Genomic DNA, 21,868 nt, shown 5'->3' on the forward strand with positions numbered 1-21,868 from the left:
GGAGATCGAGACCATCCCGGCCTACACGGTGAAACCCCGTCTCTACTAAAAAATACAAAAAAACTAGCCGGGCGAGGTGGCAGGCGCCTGTAGTCCCAGCTACTCGGGAGGCTGAGGCAGGAGAATGGCGTAAACCCAGGAGGCGAAGCTTGCAGTGAGCTGAGATCCGGTCACTGCACTCCAGCCTGGGCGACAGAGTGAGACTCCGTCTCAAAAAAAAAAAAAAAAAAAAAGATTCCGGTGACCTGGGCTCTGTGACAGGCCACAGTAGAGTCTCCTTCCAGAGAGAAACCTCAGAGCAAAAGAACATATTCTCAACTAAAAAATGTGTGCCAACTGATACACGATATCACACGGTAACAGTTTAGGAAGAACAAAATCTTTCCTTTTCCCACATACACTGAGAGTTGCTATACTATTTTTATGCTTTATTTCATGTAGCATGTCTTATTAAATACTGGAAGACTTTGGGCTAAATATACATAATTTATATTCATCTCTGATAACATTTACTTGAAAGAAAGTCTTTACACCTTTAAATCCAACAAAGGAAATGAAACAAAACTGTAGTTTCTGGCCTGTCAGGTAGATTTTTTTCTCTCTGGATCAGCCTCCATGCTATCATCTTACACTTTTTAAAGCTGTGAAACAAGTTCGCTGCACATGTGTTAAACCTCATAACCGAAACCTCTGCCATCTGTTACCTCCTACATATTTTTACTTTCCTCACTGAGGTGTAAGTGGGCTCTGTCTATAGATTAATGAAAATAATTATTGATTCTACAGCTGTAAAAGAAAAAAAAAATCTCACATTTATTTTTGGTGCAGTCATCTACCTGAAGTCTTTATGGTGATTGATAGCTGAATAAAGTTATAATAAAATTTTCATTGATAAATTTTGATGAATCTGTGGCTTGTCCATTCCCACAAAACCTTATGGAAAACACTCGGAAGGCACTGGATGCTACCTGATGGTGTAACATTAATTATATGACAGCTTCTATATTTTATCACTCTGAATTTGCACAATAAGCACAAATAGGAATTATTATTAACTTAACAATACATGTCAGGAGAAGGTTGTCATATCTCACCTGTCCTTATAAATATCATCCTTCAATCAAACCTAAGTCAAACTTGGAAGTTTTGTTTATTGCTACAGTAAACTTATATTCAGTAACATTTCATTAACTTGAATAAAGTAAATTCAGGTCAGAAGTTGTATTTTTAGAAAAACAAAAGGATTTGTTTTTAAGTGCCACATTACTTTCAAAAACAATCAGTAACAAATATATGTCTTGGCTAACAAAAACATCAATTACAGAGCCCTTTAGACATCCCATTTTAATAATTATAAGTACATTTACAATTTGCATACCAACTGCTTGAATTCCAACAGCAGTTGGAATTCCATATTAGAAAATATGTTCTCTTAAGTAGAGGGAAAATGTCCCTGGAAATCTTTCCTGCACATTTCTAATTCCTAACAGATGAGAGGCGAGACTTCTTTGGGGACACCCCTTGGTGTATCCTTGGATGCACCCATTTGGCCTATCCTGTGCTACAATGTCCAAGGTAAGGAAGGGTCATCAAGACATGAGTCGAAACTTACAGTCACTTTATCCTGTCATGCCCACCTGTCTTCCTTTTCTCAATTCATCTTCTTGCCTTTCTGAATCAACATTTGCCTTGACAGATAATGGGAATCATGCCAGGATACTACTTTCTCAGGATGTTTACCAATCAGTACTACATCCTACCTCTCCAACGTATTTCACTCACATACACACACACACACACATACACGCAAAAAACACATGTGCATATATATACAAAAAATATACACATATAAGGAATTTACACACAGACACACATACACAAACCCCATCTGTGTCTCAGTCCTTGTTAGCCCTCATTACCTTGCTCCTGGGCTATTATAATAATTTCCTTTCTGTGCTTGTTGTCATCATTCTTTCATGTTTACAATTCACCTCCACTTTTATCACTGTGGTTTAAGCTTCTTAAAATGCTCTTCTGGTCATGTGGAGTATCATGCTCAAAAGCCTTCAACAGCTCGCCACTTTCCATGGGATGAAAACTACTTTGAATCAAGGCTCTCTACAGTGCTGCCTGGATTCATGACCACATATTATTTCTATGCATGTATCTGGCATTAAATCAAAGCCACGCTCCTCATTGTTCCTGAACACAGCCTGAAAAGTTCTGTATCTTTGATGTGAGACTCCATCATGCTTCTTGTCCTACTATCTCAATCCTATCCATCCTTGAAAGTCCTGCTAAATCCCCTCTCCTCTGTGAGCTGCTTTCAAATCAACTTAGCTAAAAGGATATTCAACAGTCCAATTTTCATAACATGTATATCACTACTTATTTGGTTTTTTGCACAAGCTGATGGATATTACAGATACTTTATGCATCTCACACTCTCATAACCTGACTAGGTTTTTACCATGGCAGGAAAAAATATTCAACACAAAAAGATCATTGAACTTTGTGCCACATTTAGGAAGGAGTGATGTGACCCTAATAATAAAATGCCTAAAAATAAATCAGAGGATCTAAGAATGCTTAATGATTAGGAAAGGGTCTCAGAGGCTCTACAGCCCAACTCATTCACTTGACTACTTGTGGATAGGTGAGGGCCCCATGTCCAGTGAGTGACAAAGCTAAGTCTAGCTCTAAGGTATTGTAGTTCCCAGTATCAGGCCTGCCATCCATGAGAGTCATATGTTATTGTTGAAAGTCGATATATTCTGAAGCCATCTTATCTCCTGAATTCTTGGAAGTACATTTTCCAATTCTTAAAATCCTTAGGAATAAGGCTCCACATTAGTCCTATTTTTACTCATTGTATAAGCCTATAGTTTTTGTGTTTTTTTTTTAACTGTTTTTAAATGAAACTTTAACAAAGTTAGCCTTCAAAAGGTCTAAAGTTCCTCTACTGATACACATCAAGGTTATTATTTCATCCTCGGAACATCAGTTAGATCTTTAAATTCACAAATAAGTACTTTATCTGCTAGTGTTGAGTTAAAATCCTATACATTAAAACCTTGGTAAAATCACTTGTTTTACAGAATGAGCACTTGAGAGACATATATTAAAATTATTTCCAGGGATGTGAGATAAACAAGGCCCCCAAATTGCCATCTTAATTCTTTACCTTTTCTGGAAGTGAATACTCACTTATGTTTCACCTTAAATATACTTTTAAATTTATGTTTATCTAATATATATATGGTTCTATAGTTATAAGACTAAATTTTCAGCAAAGAACAATTCTTTGTCTGAGAAAAGGTGATGCAATTATTACATATGACTGCATGATACAGGCTGTCTGAGGTTATTAAAAGAGTCAGGTATGGCCAATTTACAAGTATCACCCCTGTACCTTGCTTTCAAAGCTCACTGCTGAGTCTTAATGCTTACTGAGGGGTCTCATGGGATCTTTTTACAAACGACTGTTTATTATTATATTATTCCATCATATACCTCATGAGAGGGGGTTGTAACATCCGTTAAGAAAATCATGAACTACTTTGACTTCTGTGATACAATACTGCTCTATATAAGATGTTTAAAATTATGGTTTTTTTTTAACACTGATGTGACAAAAGGTTCATAAAAACATAGAGTTAAATGAAAGCAAAATGTTCCTACAAGCTAAATATTATTGCCTACAAAATGTGGCTAAAATTTTAAAAATACAAAAATTAAATTAATGCTCAAGTGCATTCAGCAACTGAAATATGAACCAGTGCTGATCATGTATTGCCAGTGCCCAGCACAGCACTTTTCAGAGCAGTTACTGGCTGAGCCAGGGTCTTACCTGCAGACAAGAGAATCCACTGTTTTGAGATTAAGAAGAAAGAGATTTCTATGAGGGTGTCAGATGGCTTATAGAACATCTAGAAGTGCCAGGGAACCAATCACAAGTCTCCACAGTCAGGAAAAAGTTGGTAAGCAGAAACACCCAGCCACACCACAAGGCTGTTCCAGCAGAGCCCACTGTCTGCTAATCTCACCAGTGATGCTGGTGCCAGAGCAGAACCTCCATGACAGGAGGATCCAGCTTCCCCTGTGCTGCTGCCCACCACTCCCCACATCCACTTTCAAGTGCCATGTTGGCTGGTATCTCTGCTGGACAGAACCTGGGTCAATGCCAACCCAGCTGCAAGGAGTCTGGGACATGCAGTGTTCAGCTTTCTAGCTTTCCTTGTACAGAAGGCTCACTGGGTGTGTGAAAAGTGAGGGGAAAGTGAGCTGATGGCCACGGACACAAAAGAAGCATTTCTGGATCATAAGCATACATGGGTAAAACAAATGTATCAATCGGTATGTCTGTCTACAGCACAGGGAGTGGTTATTTCTCCACATATTGTAAAATTCCACAATGCCTAGTTATGTTTTCAGTCAAATCATTATGTTCAAAGTGAGAAAATGTATGGAGAAAGAAAAAAAAATCAACACTTTAAGATACCAGAAACAAATGATGAAGTTGCTGTTCTTCCCCTCACCATTAATATTATTACAAGAGCTCATGCTTACTGAGAGATCATATCCATGATCCAGACTGAATGCACTACATGTTTTACCTCTTTCAAGTCTTCAAACAACCCTCTAAGGTAGGCACCATTATCATCCTCATTCTATAGATAAGGGAGCCAAGGCAGAGCAAACCCAAATGGTTTCGCTAATAAGTAACAAAGCCAAGACTGGAAATTAGACAAGCTGACTTGAGGCCCACGCTGTTAATGAAGACATTTTATCACACTATCACACTAGATCTTAACTTTATGCTGTTACGATCCAAATATGTTACCTCAGGGCAGAACAGCAAACACTTCTGCATTGGAGAGAGGCCTCATGCTTTTTTGGTGCATTATAAAATACAACATTATAGATGAAAATGACAAAGACTCACATTTCCCAAAATGTCTATATGCAAATTTGCAACAATAATTTTACATTAATGTAGGTTTTACATTTAAAAGAGAATTTAACTTTGATGTATAACAGATAAATTACATTAAGACATTATATCTGTAAGTCATTGTTAAAAAATAGTTCACAAATAAGCAAAGGAAACTTTCCAGTCTCTGATACGTGTTCTTACAAACATGAAAATAAAATTCCTTTCCTCAACTGTCCTTTTCTATTTCACACATATTGATCTTTCCATCTGTTTTAAATAATCATGAAATTAACAGAAACTGTTTTTAATAAATCCAAATCATAAGTCCTTTCATGTCAAACTATTTTGGGGAATTCTGGGGTGAAAAAGCTGCTTAAGTGTTAGGAAAAACAAAGAACGAGAAACAGCTTTAGAAGAGACACTGAAGGACAATGAAGAACTGAGAAGGCAACTGTGGAAAGGCCTTTCCAGGTTGGGGCGGGGTACTTTAACAAGGAGGATTCTGAAGTGGAGTGGGACCAAGGGCAGAGCCTAGGCAAAATAAAACAGAAGGGAGAAACAACATCAAGGACTGTTGCACCAACACGCTAGCTGTGAATCAATAAAAAAAACCATTCCTGGTGGAATAAGCCAAGCCTGTATGTGAATTCTAACAGCCTCTTAGCCTGTGGCACTGGGCAAAAGTTTTTGATACTTTTTTGAAGCTTCATTATTTATAAAATGGGCCTCAGGGGCTGGGCGCTATGGCTCACACCTGTAATCCCAGCATTTTGGGAGGCCAAGATGGGAGGACTGCTTGAGCCCAGTGAGCTATGATTGTGCCACTGCGCTCCAGCCTGGGCAATGGAGTGATATCCCATCTCTAAAAAAATAAAATAAAATAAAATAGGCCATGGTATTTATTGAATTGAATTGCAGAGAAGATTCAATGGTACAACATCATGCAGTCCCCAGCACACAGTCCAGCATTGTGAGTGCTGAAGAAATAAATACCCCTAAGCACCACCACCAGCCCACCAGACACAAAGCAGCTGAGCAGACGGAAGCGCACCGGGAGACTCCTTTACAGGCAGGCTGGGTAGCCTTGAAAGTCACGCCAAATTTTCTTGATAATTTACAGTTATTCCGGAACTGTTTATAATCTTAATTATTTTGTAAACTGGTAAAATCAATTTTTTAAAAATTCATTGTCAAGGAAAAAATAAAGCCATTTCAAACCATGTTTTCGATCGCAGCAATCAACCACGAACCCATGTTACATACGGACCGTGGGAAATACTACTTGATAAATGCATTGTGTTAGTATTACATAAGTTATTAGGATAATTAAAACTGGTTAAAAATACTAAAAACAGTTGTTTTGGAATGCACTACATTTTTTCTGATATATGTATTATTATTTTTTAAGATACAAATGGCCAAGTCTGTTTACATAATAAATTTTCTATCATATTAGATGAAACTGTAACTTTCCAGGATTGCCAGAGAACACAACTTGTGAGACATCTACTTTACAAATTGTTTTTTAAACTAAAAAATGTCTTCAATTACTATGAACATCATTATGTTTGAACATATTTTTAGCATCTTATAACTTATTTAATTCAACACTTTATTGGTCACTACTGACATAATTTTGATACCTTCAGATTTAAGAAAGAACTTCATAAAACAACCATGCCATACACAGCATAATGTTCAAAGGCCCATGAACCACAAAGCTGTGTCGTGCAGACAAGTGTGCCACCCAGAGGCAAAAGGAAGAAACCCACCTTGGATTTTATTTGTGAGACAAAACTGATAATGTTCAATTTTAAACAATTATTTATGATTATTTATTTAAAAACATAGGACATCTTTCATAAGGTTCTCTCTGCATAAATAAATCCTTTTAGTGCTAGGATATATAAAAGTGTGGCCCTTTGAGAATTCTCACAAAATAGAAGCCCTGAGATGGTACCAGTCACAGGTACACAGTTAATTAAAAAATTGAATTTAACTGTATTCTCTACAGCAAATGCTTTCTTTTTATAATGAATATAACATGTGTTTCTAGAATTACATAAGTTCTGGAACAACCACTATGATCTATTTAGACATGTGGATCAAAAGTTAAACTAATTACCAGAGACATTTCTTAACTTAAATGAAAAAAGTTTCTTTCATTAGGTCTTCTGCGTAATTTTCTTTTGGCAAAGGAATAAAGTTTACTTAGAGTAATTCTGTTTTGCAGACAGTCAGGGCTTCTAAAATATATAACAATAATTGTTAAGGTTAAAGAAAACAGTCAACTCTATTAAACACATAAAAATTCAAGCTTCTAATAGCCTAAACAATAGGCTGATTTTAAATAGAGATTTATGATATCCTCATTTTGTCTCAGAAGTCTGAATGTTGGGATTACTGTTAGCATTGGACCATCCTTTAAGATTTATGTATTCTACTATGAACTATAAAAGATACTGAACTTTAACTTAATTAAAAACATAATATGCATTACGATGTAAAAACAATTTTAAGCACAAAATTTGGAAATTATTTTGTCTGTACTACAAAATCATATTTCTTGAAAATGATTTGTAAAATAATTTTTTTTCAGGTTCTCAAATGCTATATAACATACTCTTATTTCATCTCATTTTACTATTTCATTTCCACATCAACACATCTTAAAACAGAAAGATAATTCTAAACTCACCTATTTATGTGACTTTCTAAAAAACTCATTCTAAGGAACATTGTTTACTGCTAACTTACTTGTTTTTATAAAATGATAAGGATCTATAGTTAATGATTTTTTCCAAGTAAATGTTTTTTTCCTGCAAAATATTAGCAAAAGGCTTCTTAAAAGTAGAGCATTGTTAAGTAAACCCTCCTCTTTTGCTTCTTTCACTGAAGGAGTTCACTATTATCTGAGAGTTAATTCTCTTTTCTATACCCCATAATTCTCCACATACCCTGAGTTGCATCATTCTGTAAAAGATGCTTCCACTTGCAAAGATGGCTGTAAAATATTTGAGCAGAGAGTACAAACAATTCCACTCTATGTCGCTATTTCTATATTTATCTAGGAAATAAATGAGATTATGGGTCTAAGCCAGCCTGCTACATGGATGTCCTCTATACACCGCTAAAATCACAACGGTTATGGTTATTATTTCATATAAGAGTTCAATGATTTTTAAAGTTCAAAATTGTAAAATACATACTGCAAACTCTTTAAATTCAAGTACATTTTAAAGCAACAAAAAAAGTTTGCTTATTGGCAGGGCGTGGTGGCTCATGCCTGTAATCCCAGCACTTTGGGAGGCCGAGGTGGGCGGATCAGGCGGGCGGATCACAAGGTCAGGAGATCGAGACCATCCTGGCGAACACGGTGAAACCCCATCTCTACTGAAAATACAAAAAAATTAGCTGGGCGTGGTGGCAGGCACCTGTAGTCCCAGCTTCTAGCGAGGCTGAGACAGGAGAATGGTGTTAACCTGAGAGGCGGCGAGCTTGCAGTGAGCGGAGATCACGCCACTGCACTCCAGCCTGGGCGACAGAGTGAGACTCCGTCTCAAAAAAAAAAAAAAAAAAAAAAAAAGTTTGCTTATCAGGAGAACTTCTTACGTGTACCCTAGCGGTATCAAAAGGTCTGTGTGTCTGCATCATACCTTCAAAGAATACAAAAAATGCAGAAAGGACAGCTACTTGATAGTTAATAAATTATTCAAGTTCATTAATAAGCATTTACAATTTAAAGGGTAAATTCTCAAACACTCCCTATACCTCTAATTGGTTAAGAAAACCTAGTAATAAAATGAAATGCCTTAAAATTTCTTGAATCTTTTCTATTGCTTTCTTTCCATCCCCAATGCTACCAGCTTAGTTCTTATCGTTTTTTAAAATCTGTATTAAACACTTCCTAACAATTCTCCATCTACAGGTCAATCTCTGATTCTATCCTACTATCACACACTATCACTATCACATTTTCAAATCCATCTTCCAAATGCAGTCTAGAATCTCTGTGAAGCATAAATCAACCACATCATTTGCCTGCTTGATATCCCAAATCAAGTCAAGAGTCCATGTGTCCCTATCCATAATCTCCCTCAACTAGAAGAAGTCTTCCCAGGGGAGGAAGGTCAGGGTCTGGCCACATCCTCTCCCCCAAACCCAGGGCCTACAAGGAGGGAGAGGTAGCTAGTGGCTCCTTGGGCCTTTCTGTTTGAACTTGAACCAAACTTATATTGCACTGGGAGAAATTAAAATAACTCCTTATCAAGAAATGTCTGGACTCGTCTTCTACCTTACAGGTAAAGTCTTTCACAAAAACATCCTAACTACTAAAACAACAATTTTCAAACATTTTTAAATGATCAGTACCACTTTCTTCAAACCATATTTAATGCAGAACTCAAACAAAAAGTGGTTATAATAGTATTTTGAGGTTGACAACACAGGCAGAGGTTAGATCATAGAGGCCAAAGAATAAAATTAAAATTTGGTTGGCACAATGCAATTGCAAAGTCAGTGGGGAGAAGAAGCAGGGATGTGAAACCTGATTTACATTTTTGAAAGACTACTGTGCTTGCTGTGTGTAAAAGAGTTGAAGCTACTGAGAAATTCAACACTTCTGATGTATTTTCATAAATCTTACTAATGCCTTTAAAGAATGCTATGCTATTTCCAATTAATGGGCAATCACAATAAAGGAGTCGCAGAATACCTGATCCTCGCTGGTTAATCCCAGGTGCATCACAAGATAAAAATGCACCAGGAAATCTGAGTTTGGCAGAACGTCCTGGCGTCTGGTCATCATGGCACAGATCAGCCTGTAGGCTTGCAGTTTGCCTTCCTTATATTCATTTGGCAGTGTCGCCGCCTGTCAAGGAGATGATGTTTCCAGATTAAATCAAGCCCAGGTGCAGAGCATTTCAATATTTCATTTACTTCTCAGTTTTCCTTAAGAGTTGTTTATGGACATGTGGGATGCAGTGACTTTAGTAAGACCCAGCCTGTCTTCAAAACATGCAGTCTTGGGCAATTACATTTTTCAAACTCAATTTCAGAAAGGAAGAGGAAATTGCAATAAAGGAATAAACACACATCCACTTGCCTTAAATAGCCATGATGCAAACATTCTGAGAGGTGGGATCAAAACTGGAGGAGATGGAGAAGACTGGTTATCCAGGCTTATTGCTAGATTATCCCGTATCTAATTCACAAAGAGGAGAATTTTAGGGTAGGTAACATTACGTTTATCCTAACAGTATTTCAACATTATTTTCCATGACCAAATAGCTGTTTTCACTTAAATTTCTATAAGTTAAGTGAAAACCTGTAATATTTACAAGTTTCTCTTTTGTTGTGAAATTATCCTTTTGAATTGTATGTTTGGCTCACTGTATGTGGTTTTAGATTTAAATACAAAACAAAGGCATTGCTTTTCCTTGAACGTTAATGGCTGGGGAGGTACTGAATTCCAAATGATAAGTAACATTTTAATGAGTTATAGTGAACAAACATGAACCATGTTTTTGAAAAAAAAATTTAATAACATGTGAATGTCAGAACCCAAACAAAAATCAGAATAAAAATTGTATATACTACTCGGGAGGCTGAGGCAGGAGAATTGCTTGAACCTGGGAGGCAGAGGGTTGCAGTGAGTCAAGATGGCGCCACTGCACTCCAGCCTAGGCAACACAGCAAGACTCCATCTCAAAAAAAAAAAAAAAAAATATTGTATGTACTCTAAGATTCTACTTTCGTAAAAAGAAAGAAGACTATATATTAATATTGGCTATTTCTATGAATAGTGATGTTAATTTTCTTCTTTGTATTTTTCTACATTTTTCAAATTTTACACAATAAAACCAGTATCACTTTTATAAAGAGAGTAACTAGAACTACTTAACATCCTGTATTTAATATCCTATAGCGATATTCTACTTTTGCACTAAATGAAGCAACTTTTGCATTTATAAAATATTCATGTTATATATGATTACTCTTCCATAATCAAATGTACTTTGTCTAAATGTACCATTTGTGTTTCAGAATATGTTCAGTAATTAACTGCAACACAGTTTTTACATTAAATGATACGACCATTTTCCTGGATTAGAATAAAAAGTAATATAGCAGGACTTACCTTTGCTAGTTTGTACCAGAGTTCATAGAGATAGCAGAAAACTCTGGCATGGATCTTGGGTGACTGGATGTTATTCACATCTCCAAGGATCCCCAAGACCCTTCGCCACAACACAGCAGCAGAGTCTGGGTGCCAACCAGTGAGGCTCCCCCCGGCGATTATACTACAGTCATCTGCGAGGCACTCACTGCTATCTGTGCAGAAAAACGTATCTGTTAACCTTGTAAACAATCTTGATTTCATCATATCTTTTGTCTTTAAGACAAATTACCTATTCTTAAAAATTAATGTATTCAAAGTAAAATAATTAAGGAAAAAAATGTGAAACAGCTGAGAATTTAAAACAAGAGAAAAGCAGGATCAATGAAGAACAGTCAAATGATTTTCATTCTTCAAACTAAAAGAGCAAAAAGCTAAGACATGACATAACAGTTCCTGGAGACCCTGTGATGGGTTTTATAAACCAGGGGAGAGGAAGAGGGAGAACCTTGAGCAGGATAGGTGAGAAACAGTGCCATGGAAATGGGTGGCCAGGGAAGCCTCAATGCCAGAGTAACATTTGAGGTAGTTGTTGTTCTTAGGTCAGGTTCATGGGGGTAAGATGTGCATACAGGAAATCTCCCTTTCAGGTTTAAGGAGTTTTAAGGAATGTATACATTCATGTAACTGTTGCCATAAACTGCCACCATAATTGAGATATGGAAGAGCTCATCACTCCAAAAAATGCCTCTTCATAATTGGTCCCCTTCCTCTATTCTCAGCCTCTTGCAACCACTGCTTTGTTTTCTGTTCCTATAGTTTTGCCTTTTCCAGAATGTCACATGAATGAAATCCTACAGTTTGTAGCCTTTCTGTCTGGTTTCTTTCACTCAGCAAAATGCATTTGAGATTCATCTATACAGCTGTGGGTATCAGTTGTTTCTTCTTATTGTTATTAATATTCTATTTCATAGATGTGTCATAGTTTATCCATTCACCTGTAGATATTTAGATTGGTTCCTGTTTTTGGCAATTATGAATACAGTTGCCATAAACATTCATGTACAAGCTTCTGTGTTAACATATGTTTACATTTCTCTTCAGTAAATATCTAGGAGTGAGATTCCTGGGTCCAATCATAAGTGTATGCTTAATAAACATTAAACTGAAGAAAGAAACTGTCAAACTGTTGTCCAAAGTGCTGTTACGGTTTGCACTCCTGCGAGCAAAGTATGAGAGTTCCACTTGTTCTACATCCTTGCTAGAACTTGATGCTGTCAGTTTTTACAATTTTAACCATTCTTATAGGCATGGAGCAGTTATCTCATTGAGGTTTTTGTTTGCAGTTCTCCAGTGACTAAAGATTTTAAGCATGCAGTAACATGTGACTCGAACTTGAAGATGATGTGCAAATGGGCTGTGCAGCTATGTGGGGAAGAGCCAGTTAGGGAGAAAAGCTAGAGCAAAGGCTGTGAGATGGGAGTATGCTAACAAGTTCAAGGCATAGAATGTCTTTGTAATATATATTTAATTATGAAATATGAAACTTTGTGCATTGAAACAAATAGTTAAAGAAGAATTTAATGATTTACATGTATATCTAATTTTATGGATTAAGTTACAGAATTTTGTTCTTTGGATACCTGTTGCTTTAGGATGAGTAAAGGCTAGGGGAGACTGATTTGAATAAGTCTCCAGCTTCCTAAAATCATAAGCATTTACATTTTTAGAGTAAATGGAAAAGCAGCCAAAGACACATAGGCACCACTTAAAGAATGATGTATTATAACAAAAAAATTGTATTTCATAGTATGTATATAATAATCAACAGAGGCAAGCATTTTAACTGCACATTGTATTTTCTCACTCTTCATCCTTTTGACTTCCTTGCGGCATTTAACGCTTCTTCCTCAGGCCCTTTTTCCACAATTATGTATCTATTTGCTTCCATGGCCAAGCACATTCCTCTAATCTCCCGCGGCTCAGTTTTTTAATTCTGGTTTCCACATCTCCAACCTGCAGCCTCTGCACAAAGTTCAGTCTCTGTTCTCACATGTCATAGCCTCAGCCCCCATGTGCTCTCTCCCTTTTCTCCACTGGCATGGTACTTGAGTAGGCCACCAAAGACTTCCATGTTGTTTAATGCAGTGCTCAATGTCCAGTCCTCAGTAGCATTTGATTCAGGTAATCATGTCTGCTTTCTGAAACGCTTCAACCATTTGACCCCCAGGTATGACTCTCACCTGGTCGTCTTCTTTTGCTGGTGCTTCTTCATCTCATGGACTGCGGACACTGAAGGGCCCTGGAGTTGTTGTCTTCTCTATCTATACTAATGCCCTTCTTAATCTCATACAGACTTACTGCCATACATATTTCAATGCCCTCCATATACTCACAGCTCTACATGCCCACTTCTGGCCTGGATTTCTTTCCTCAAGTTTAAACTCATTTCTCCACCAACATATTTGACAGCTCTACATGCTCAGGACCGAATAGAAGCAGAGTCCATAAGCAGGCATGGTCTTCTGTCAGTTTCACTGTGTTCCTGAAGAACCTCAGATATATGTATGTTGAGTTTTGTGTTTTTTTTTTCCTGGAATTCGAAAGACTCTCTCCTGCTCAAAGAGTATGTAAACTCTCCTTTAATCCCTCTGTTTTCAAGACAGCATCTCTGCACTCAGACGTGTTGATGACTCCAAGCCACAACCCCCACCCCCCCAAATTTACTTGTACCATCTTCTAGGGTGAAAAAGCAGTGGCCCATGGCAACAGAGCTCTAACTAGTTCTTAAACAGACTTACAGTCTTTCTGTTTTCAGCCCCATCATCACTTCCTACTTCTGTAGCTACCTGGTATGGGAAATTTTCTAACCCTTTCAGAGAACCCGCATTAATTTAAGTCAGGTTGTTTCTTGGCTTTCCCTACTACTGACACAGGATTTAATATTCTCAGGTCTGCCAATTCATTTACCACAGGCCACCTGTTCTGTAACTTCAAGAAGTTGGTTGCTACTGTCTTTCTCCTGCCATCTTTGCCCTTGTGGATTTATGTCTTACTTAATATAAATCCTTTCAATGTGGCTTAGGTAGGGTTTGGAGAATAAGTGGGGTTATTTGTGTTTGTTCACTCTACTGTCTTTAATAATATGCATTATTACAATTTGTACTGTCTTTGTTACGCATTCCTCTTGCTTATTTTTAAAAGCCACTTATTTTATAATTTTTGTTGGCTTTAATGCATTTACTTTATATTTGGTAATTTTTCCCTGAATTAGTTTTTTTAAAATAAAATTTATTTTTTTATTTTTTATTTTTTTATTTTTTGAGACGGAGTCTCACTCTGTCACCCAGGCTGGAGTGCAGTGGCCGGATCTCAGCTCACTGCAAGCTCCGCATCCCGGGTTTACGCCATTCTCCCACCTCAGCCTCCCGAGTAGCTGGGACCACAGGCGCCCACCACTACGCCTGGCTAGTTTTTTGTATTTTTTTAGTAGAGATGGGGTTTCACCGTGTTAGCCAGGATGGTCTCGATCTCCTGACCTCGTGATCCGCCCGTCTCGGCCTCCCAAAGTGCTGGGATTACAGGCTTGAGCCACCGTGCCCGGCCAAATAAAATTTATTTTTTAAGACAATTTTGGATTTATAAAAAATTGTAACAATACTACAGAGTTCCCATATACTCCATATCTATTTCTCCACTATTAACATCTTATATTCAAATGGAATATTTATTACAACAAACCAATACTAAAAGATGATTATAAAGTTTACACTTCATTGAGATTTCCTTAGTTTTTATGTAATTCTTTTTTCTGTTCCAGGATCTCATCCAGGATATCACATAACAAATAGCTGTCATGTCTCCATAGCCTCCTTTCAACTGTGAGTTTTCTTAAAACTTTCTTTGTGTTTGACAACCTTCATGGTTTTAAGGAGTACTGCTTTATAGACTGTTCCTCAGTTGGGATCTATTGGATATCTTTCTCATAGGCTTTTCTTTTGCATTCCTGGAATGAACTTCTCTTAGCCCTGATGTATGATATTTTTCCAATATTCTTCGATCTCATTTGTTAATGCCTTATTTTGAATTTTTTGCTTATATGTTTATAAGTGAGATGGTCTCTAATTATGTTTTTTTCATACTGACCTTGTCCAGTGTGTTACCAAGGTAACACAAGGTAGATAACAGAAGTGAGTTTCTTTCTCTTTCTATTGAATGGGACGAAAAAGATAGTTTCTCTTTTACATGAAGGTTTAGTAAAGCTAGAAATTATCCTTTATTTTTATAGATCTATTTGAATAGCATACTGTATTATTTTTAAAATTTATATTGGTTTTGCAGTTGTTCCCTTTTCACCTCCAACATTTTTTTCTTGATCAATCTTGCCTGTTTGTCTATTTTATTATTGTTTTTAAATAACAATTTTTAGTTGTCTTCTATTGTTTATTTGCTTTCTAGTACATGCATGTATGCTCTCAGCTTTATTGGTTCCTTTTTATTAACATCTATGTTATTCTGTTATTCTCCTAATTTTTGAACATAATACATTGTTAATTTATTAAGATAATTATTCCCAAAGTTCTCTTCTTCACCCCATACAAATAAAGCTAGGCTGATTTCTAGGCAATTATCAGCCCCCACTGAGTGTCATCTTGAGTGTATATGTTGTTGGCATTTTTAAGGCCTAATCAAAGAAACCGAAGCACAATCTCTGAATCTGAGGAATTCAAGTAGAGGAATGACAAGGACAACAACAGGCAAGAAAAAAATGAATCTGAAAAGGAGCCAGGGCAGGTCCAAAAACGGCTGTTCACTATAATAAGCTATGTTTATTAAATTAGCGATGGAAAGATCCCCAGACACGAAAACAAAAGATGTAATAACGATGGCACATGGTGTCATGGAAAGGCCTTCCCAAACACAGAAGCACTGTTCCTTCTTAGAGGAAAACATATCTGTAGTTCCCACAAGGGTATCATATACTCAACTCAGGAGACACATTAAAATGTGCAGATATATTCCAAACTGGAATTCCTACACACTGTGCCTGAAAGGCAGGGTGCAAAAAGCCTAATTATGGGCCTTCTGGGTTCTCTGACTTTTATAAAACCTCGGAAGAGAGACTCATCATCCTAATTCTGTAAAGTAAATACAATATCAGGAATCTGTTAGTCTGAGAAGGTATGCTGAAGGATCAATAAATGCTTATGAATCAACATGAGCCCCCAAGTCAACAAGCAGCATAATATGGCATTTATTTTTCTCATAAAGTATGTCATGGCATTTTCAATCCCTTGAGGAGAAAAAAAAGTAGGGGATTAGATAATTTGCAGCTTTGTTTCATCACTAACCTTCACTCCAAAAATGTAGCTATCCAAAACAGAGATTGGCCCCCAGCATCCCAATCACACTGGAGCTTTGCTTGAGTAACCACTCTAAGTACATGTAGACAGGTACCTCATCATCACCTGCACCTCTTTGCAACCTGCCAATGAATATGCCCTTACTTATGAAAGAATCCCACATAGCAAATCTGCTTAAATACTGCTTTACACTCAGAAAAACTCATGCTTCGATGATAAAATCCTAGGCAACATCCTCCATAAAATTATCAAAGTATGCTGACTTCTTTAGGAGTTTCTGAGATGCCTGTATGAGTTTCCTCAGTATTACTATGAACAAAAATGTTAATGAGTTGAAATGTTTTGCCCAAAATTATTCTGCTGGTAGCATAAGTGAGAGAACAGATGCTGACATTTTACATGTAGAGGGTTCCTCAGTGAAGGAGCACTTAATTAAAAATGGGGATTTGGGAGACTTCAGAAAATTTCATGTTCACCCTAAAAATATCCAATATTTAGTTTATTTTATTTTCATTAGCAACCTAGTATGCTAGCCTACTATCTTTTTGTTTTATTACTACTTAATGCTACAACTTAAAATTTTTTTATTAAAGTGAAAACTCTTACAAGCATAATCGTATCGTCTTTCTCCAAACACATAAATAATTTTTACAAAGAGATCTAAAAGTTTAGAACTCTGCAAATATAGAAAGGATTTCAGCCACGAAATAAGTCTCGGTAATAGGCAAAATAAGCATTTATGGCCGAATGGTGATTTTATATGGCTACGATTTTATATAAGCTTGGCACAGTGTTAAAGAAACGTAGCCTCAGTCTCTGAAAACAAATTTTCCTTTTGATTTGAAATCTAAACACAAAAAACAAACTCAAAGGCCTGAGTGAAACAACTTAATTCTAGCACCAGAAAATTCAGGCCTGGCCTGGATGTCAATGATCAAGTGGAGAAGCAGCAAGGTGGCATCCCATTCCCACCAGTGCAGCCTGGCTCTCCTCTCCTTCTTCCTCTCCTTTGCAAGGATGTCCACTGTTCACTGCAAAGATTTTAGAAGGTGAGCTACCAATGCCCCAGTAGCTATCATTACTATTTTTCTTTCTAATATTTCATGACTTCTAAACACATCAAAGTCTGGTGAAAATGCCAAAAATATAGTGATGACAGAGAATGCTGACAAAGCATTCTTGGAAAAACAATTTTAGTGGCAGGTAACAGGAGATGTAATTCATTTTCACAGCTATAACTAAAAGCAGAAGTGGTAAAAAGATTTCTGTAATGTTTGGATGCAAGACTGTGATAAACACACTAAATAAAAGAGATTTTGAAATTGTCTTATATATTATTTCTAAAAAATTAAAATTTAATTGCTCTTTTCAGCTATATAAAACAACAGCTTGCAGCTTAAAGTGTATTTGTTCACTGATTCAAGTACTTATTGAATGCTTCTCTCCTGTCCTGCACTATTCCTGGAAGCAAGAATCAGCTGTGCAGACAGCAGATAACAGGCCTCCCCTTCCTGGAGTCTGCATTCCAGTAGAGAAAGACCGTGGAATCTCCCAACTAAACCAAGATGCTGGATAACATTTCTCACCAAATCTTACCTTAAAACTTATCACTGAGCTAACAAGAACATGGAAAGGAAAGAGCAACAAAGCTGGTTTTTTCCCTTTGTGGTTCTGCTAAACAACAGAATTCTTAAAAGTTTATCTGGTAATAGAGTTTTCATTTTGCTGAGGTTGAATTACTGACACTTTTCTTATGGTTAGCTTTTTAAAAAAAAAATCATAGACCCTTTTCAAAAAGATGTTTTCTTCCAAGTTTTTCAATTTTCCTTTTCACATTTATATATTTTATCCCTCTGAAACTGACTTTGGACATAGTATGAGGTAGGAATTCTATTTCACTTTTTTCCATATGGCTAAGTACCTGTCCCACAGAAATTTGTTGAACAATACATTGTTTCCTTGTCAGCCCTAAGCCACATATATCATATATCATGATTCCATGTCTGTGTGCACTCAGTTCTGTATTTTATCTTCTGTTCCATCCATCTATTTGTCTATCTCTATGATTACAACTTTAAGTAAATTTCATAGAATTTATCACATTATCTGTGACTATTAGGATAAATGTTGTGTCTTCTGTCCTTTTTGTAAGCACTTAAAAACTATAGTAGCTTATGACCTATTCATCTTTTTATTTCTCATGGCATCTAAATCAGTATTTTAGACTATAAGCTTATTTGTTAAACAAGGGATGAGGTAAATGACAATACTGATTCTTAGCTGTAGACTCATAAATGTCCCCCTCCCCTGACTATTTCAACAGAACTAAATGTATGTATGTATTAACTATATTTTCTTATTTTCTGTTTTCTCAATGCTCTGGCATTAGGGCCTCACTGATCAGGGAAGCACTGCCACTTCCAGGGTTAGCTAATTCCTAGAGATAGAAGTCTATTCACCAGGCAGCAGGTCTTTCATATTCAAACCTACCAATTCAAAATTCAGACCCTCCAACTACCTCCTTTCTCTAGTTCTCACATACTAAGTCAATATCCTCTGCCCTGTCATCCGAGGACTGGGTGGGTACCAGGCAAGTAGAAATAGCCCGTATGCTCCAGAGCCCACTGAAGTCATTCATACTAGCAATCCTAAATCTGCATACCCTGCCTTGCCTTGCTATTTTCATAGAAATGACACTAAAGGCTGTTGCCCCATTTTGTTCCTTCTGCCTCCTGGTACTTCCCTGCATGACCCCTGTTTCCAGGATCTGTGAGTAGAAAATTCTTCCTCCATGACAATCACCTCCATATCTGTATGTCTTACCACATATGATTAAAACAAATCCCAGGTAAACTTTAAGACAATGCACAGTAAATTTAGCTGTTATTTTCAGGAAACATAATTTAAGTGAGAAAGCAAATATAAAAGTAAACTGTTAGTTTGCCAGTGATGAAGGAATTTAAGATTTTGGAGGCAGTTTATTATTCTAAGCATTTGATAACTGGTAGGATTATTCAACAAGAAACAAAGATATACTCAAATTGTTTCTCAAAATGTCCTAAAAATCAGGCTCATATGAGTTTTAGTTTGAACATTTATGAAGAAATTGTTCTCTTAAGAACAGAAAGTTAAATTCAGAATTGTGATAATCCTTAAACCTTCTCACATTACAGTTTGTCCTTTTCACAGATGACAAGGTGAACTATTGAACTGCATGTACTGATTCTCTATATTAGTATTTCAAAGAAGAACTAAGTATTTGGAGGAGTTAATCACAACATGGAGTACATCATATAACATTACCTCACAGAGGTTTATTAAATTGAGCTGTCCAATACATAACCTGAAATGGGATCAAAACTAATCTTTCCAAAGAACAGACAAAAGAAGTAATCACCTAATTTTCTTCCCTTTCAATAAAAATAATTAAAACTAGTCCATGTTTAAGTAAATTCAACCTACTGAAGCTTCAGTTTTGCCTCCTATGGTATCACGATGATGAGTTTCTCTTGGATAATCTGTAAGGATTCTCAAGTAGGTAAAAGGGCTTTACAATAATTTTAATTTTAACAGGAACACAGTGTAAAGGAGTAGACACAGCACTGCATGTTGAGTCAAAACACTTTGAAAGTCAGTTTCATCTCTGGAACTCACACTCCAGCTTGATAACAATTTCCCTGGGTCTCAATTTCCCCATCTCTAAAACAGACATGATAAGCTTGGCCTGCTTCCCATACAGAATCAAAGAGAATGCCTCAAAATTCTTTGGAAATGTTAAATCTCGTATCAATGAATAGTATTATTAGTCATTATTAGTCTATAAAGAATTTTATTGAATACCACCTTTGTATGTTACTTTTATGAAGTTTTAATGATATTCTATCAAGAATTTCCCAAATATCAGAGATGTTGGTTAAATTTTACAACACAGTGAAAACTAGTTTGCTTGGTTTGAAAAAAATCCATTTAAGGTAAAATTTTAGCCTTTATGTTAATCATTTTAAAATATATTTTGGAATTTTAATAACTCTCTTTACTTAACATGTTACTTTGTGGTGGTTGTTTTCATACACGGTATCTATATGTGAACATGAACGTGCAGCTAGAAAAGTCTTGGCTCTGGTCAGCCTTTCCCGCACTGATTCCTCAGAGCACGAGTCTCTCCTAACACTCCACCAAACAAAGCAAAACCAAACCCAGCTCCTCCATGGTCTCCCTGTTCTCATCAGACTGGTCATACAGGTAAGGGAACTTAGCCTTTGAGGTTCACTTACCCAGTGTCACACTGTGTGTGTGTGTGTATGTAGCTAAAACTGCAGACTGCTCCACCCACACTATTTTGTGCACCTGACTTAGATGTTCACTCATTTATTCTTCCAACAACCTTTATAAAGTAGGGGTTATTATCCCAAATTTAAAGACAAAGAAATAGAAGGACAGAGATTAAATAACTAGCTCAAGGTCACCCAGCAATTCCTCAGAAGTGCCTGGAAGCCGACCCAGAAAGTTTGGCTCTGAAGTCAAACAATCTGAGATTTAAAAAGTTGCAAAAAATACAGAGTATGAAGTCATTATTTTTAAAGTTTAGAAACAAAACTAAATGATATATTGCTTGACACGCATGGTAAAACTATAAAGAAATCAAGGAAATTATTATAAAAACAAATTTGGGCTAGGGTCCCAAAATAATGGGAGAAGGGGAGGGACTTGAGAAACACCTCTGGGAGACCTCACTGGCTTGGGTGCCATGCTAGTTTTTAAGCTGGGTAGCAGACTCACTCGTGTTCACTTCATTACTGTCCCTTGTAACTTACATACTGTATATGTTACAACTTACATTTTATGTACCAAATATTTTATTTAAAAATTTTAAAAAATTAACCAATAAGCTATCTAAACTCCTTGACTTATCCTGGATTTACAACATATATGAGTTGGAAAAATCACTCTTCTTTCTAGAGTAGAACAATTCACTTAGGGATAAAGGCTTAACACGAATACCACCACTTCCTCCTACGGTGGTCAGGAGCATGGCACACTTCCTCCTACAACTGTTTCAGAACCCTCTGTATACAGGACTCCAAGGATTCACAACTGATCTCCTAGCTGTTTGCACTACTGCCTCTTTTCCAAAATGCAATTCACCTGTTAAATTCGAAGCATCAGTGGGACTCAGTTGTAACCAATGACGAGCATCCGCATCAGCCACAACATCTGTGGGAGTATTCAGCTCTGGGTCTTCCTCACAGGTCTGCCATGGGCCCATGGACAGCTCCGCCTCATTGATACAGCCCAGAGCTGTGTCACTGTTGGTACTTTCACCTGGTACAACGGAAGAACCAAAGTTTAAGATAAAAAGTAGCTGAAAATCAGAATGTTCACAATTACTCATATGAAAGTAACCAAACAGCAGACACAGCAGGAATCATTCAGGTTCTTTGGCAGAACCTG

The 21,868-nt window shown here is 36.7% G+C and overlaps 1 protein-coding gene across 6 annotated transcripts in view; it reads right to left on the minus strand.

Annotated features, from left to right (window-relative positions):
* LOC105486802 (Ral GTPase activating protein catalytic subunit alpha 2) overlaps positions 1–21,868 on the minus strand; it is a 318,021-nt gene that overhangs the window by 171,537 nt on the left and 124,616 nt on the right. For all 6 annotated transcript variants that reach the window (XM_011749858.3, XM_011749855.2, XM_011749856.3 and 3 more), the window contains 4 exons: positions 21,563–21,739; positions 11,076–11,269; positions 10,041–10,139; positions 9,651–9,806 (listed from right to left, as the gene is read on the minus strand). In XM_011749858.3, the coding sequence (XP_011748160.2) occupies positions 9,651–9,806; positions 10,041–10,139; positions 11,076–11,269; positions 21,563–21,739 (626 nt within the window). The remainder of the gene's footprint in view (positions 1–9,650; positions 9,807–10,040; positions 10,140–11,075; positions 11,270–21,562; positions 21,740–21,868) is intronic.

This window comes from Macaca nemestrina, chromosome 15 (assembly GCF_043159975.1).
Source record: "Macaca nemestrina isolate mMacNem1 chromosome 15, mMacNem.hap1, whole genome shotgun sequence".
NCBI classification, from domain to species: Eukaryota; Metazoa; Chordata; class Mammalia; order Primates; family Cercopithecidae; genus Macaca; species Macaca nemestrina.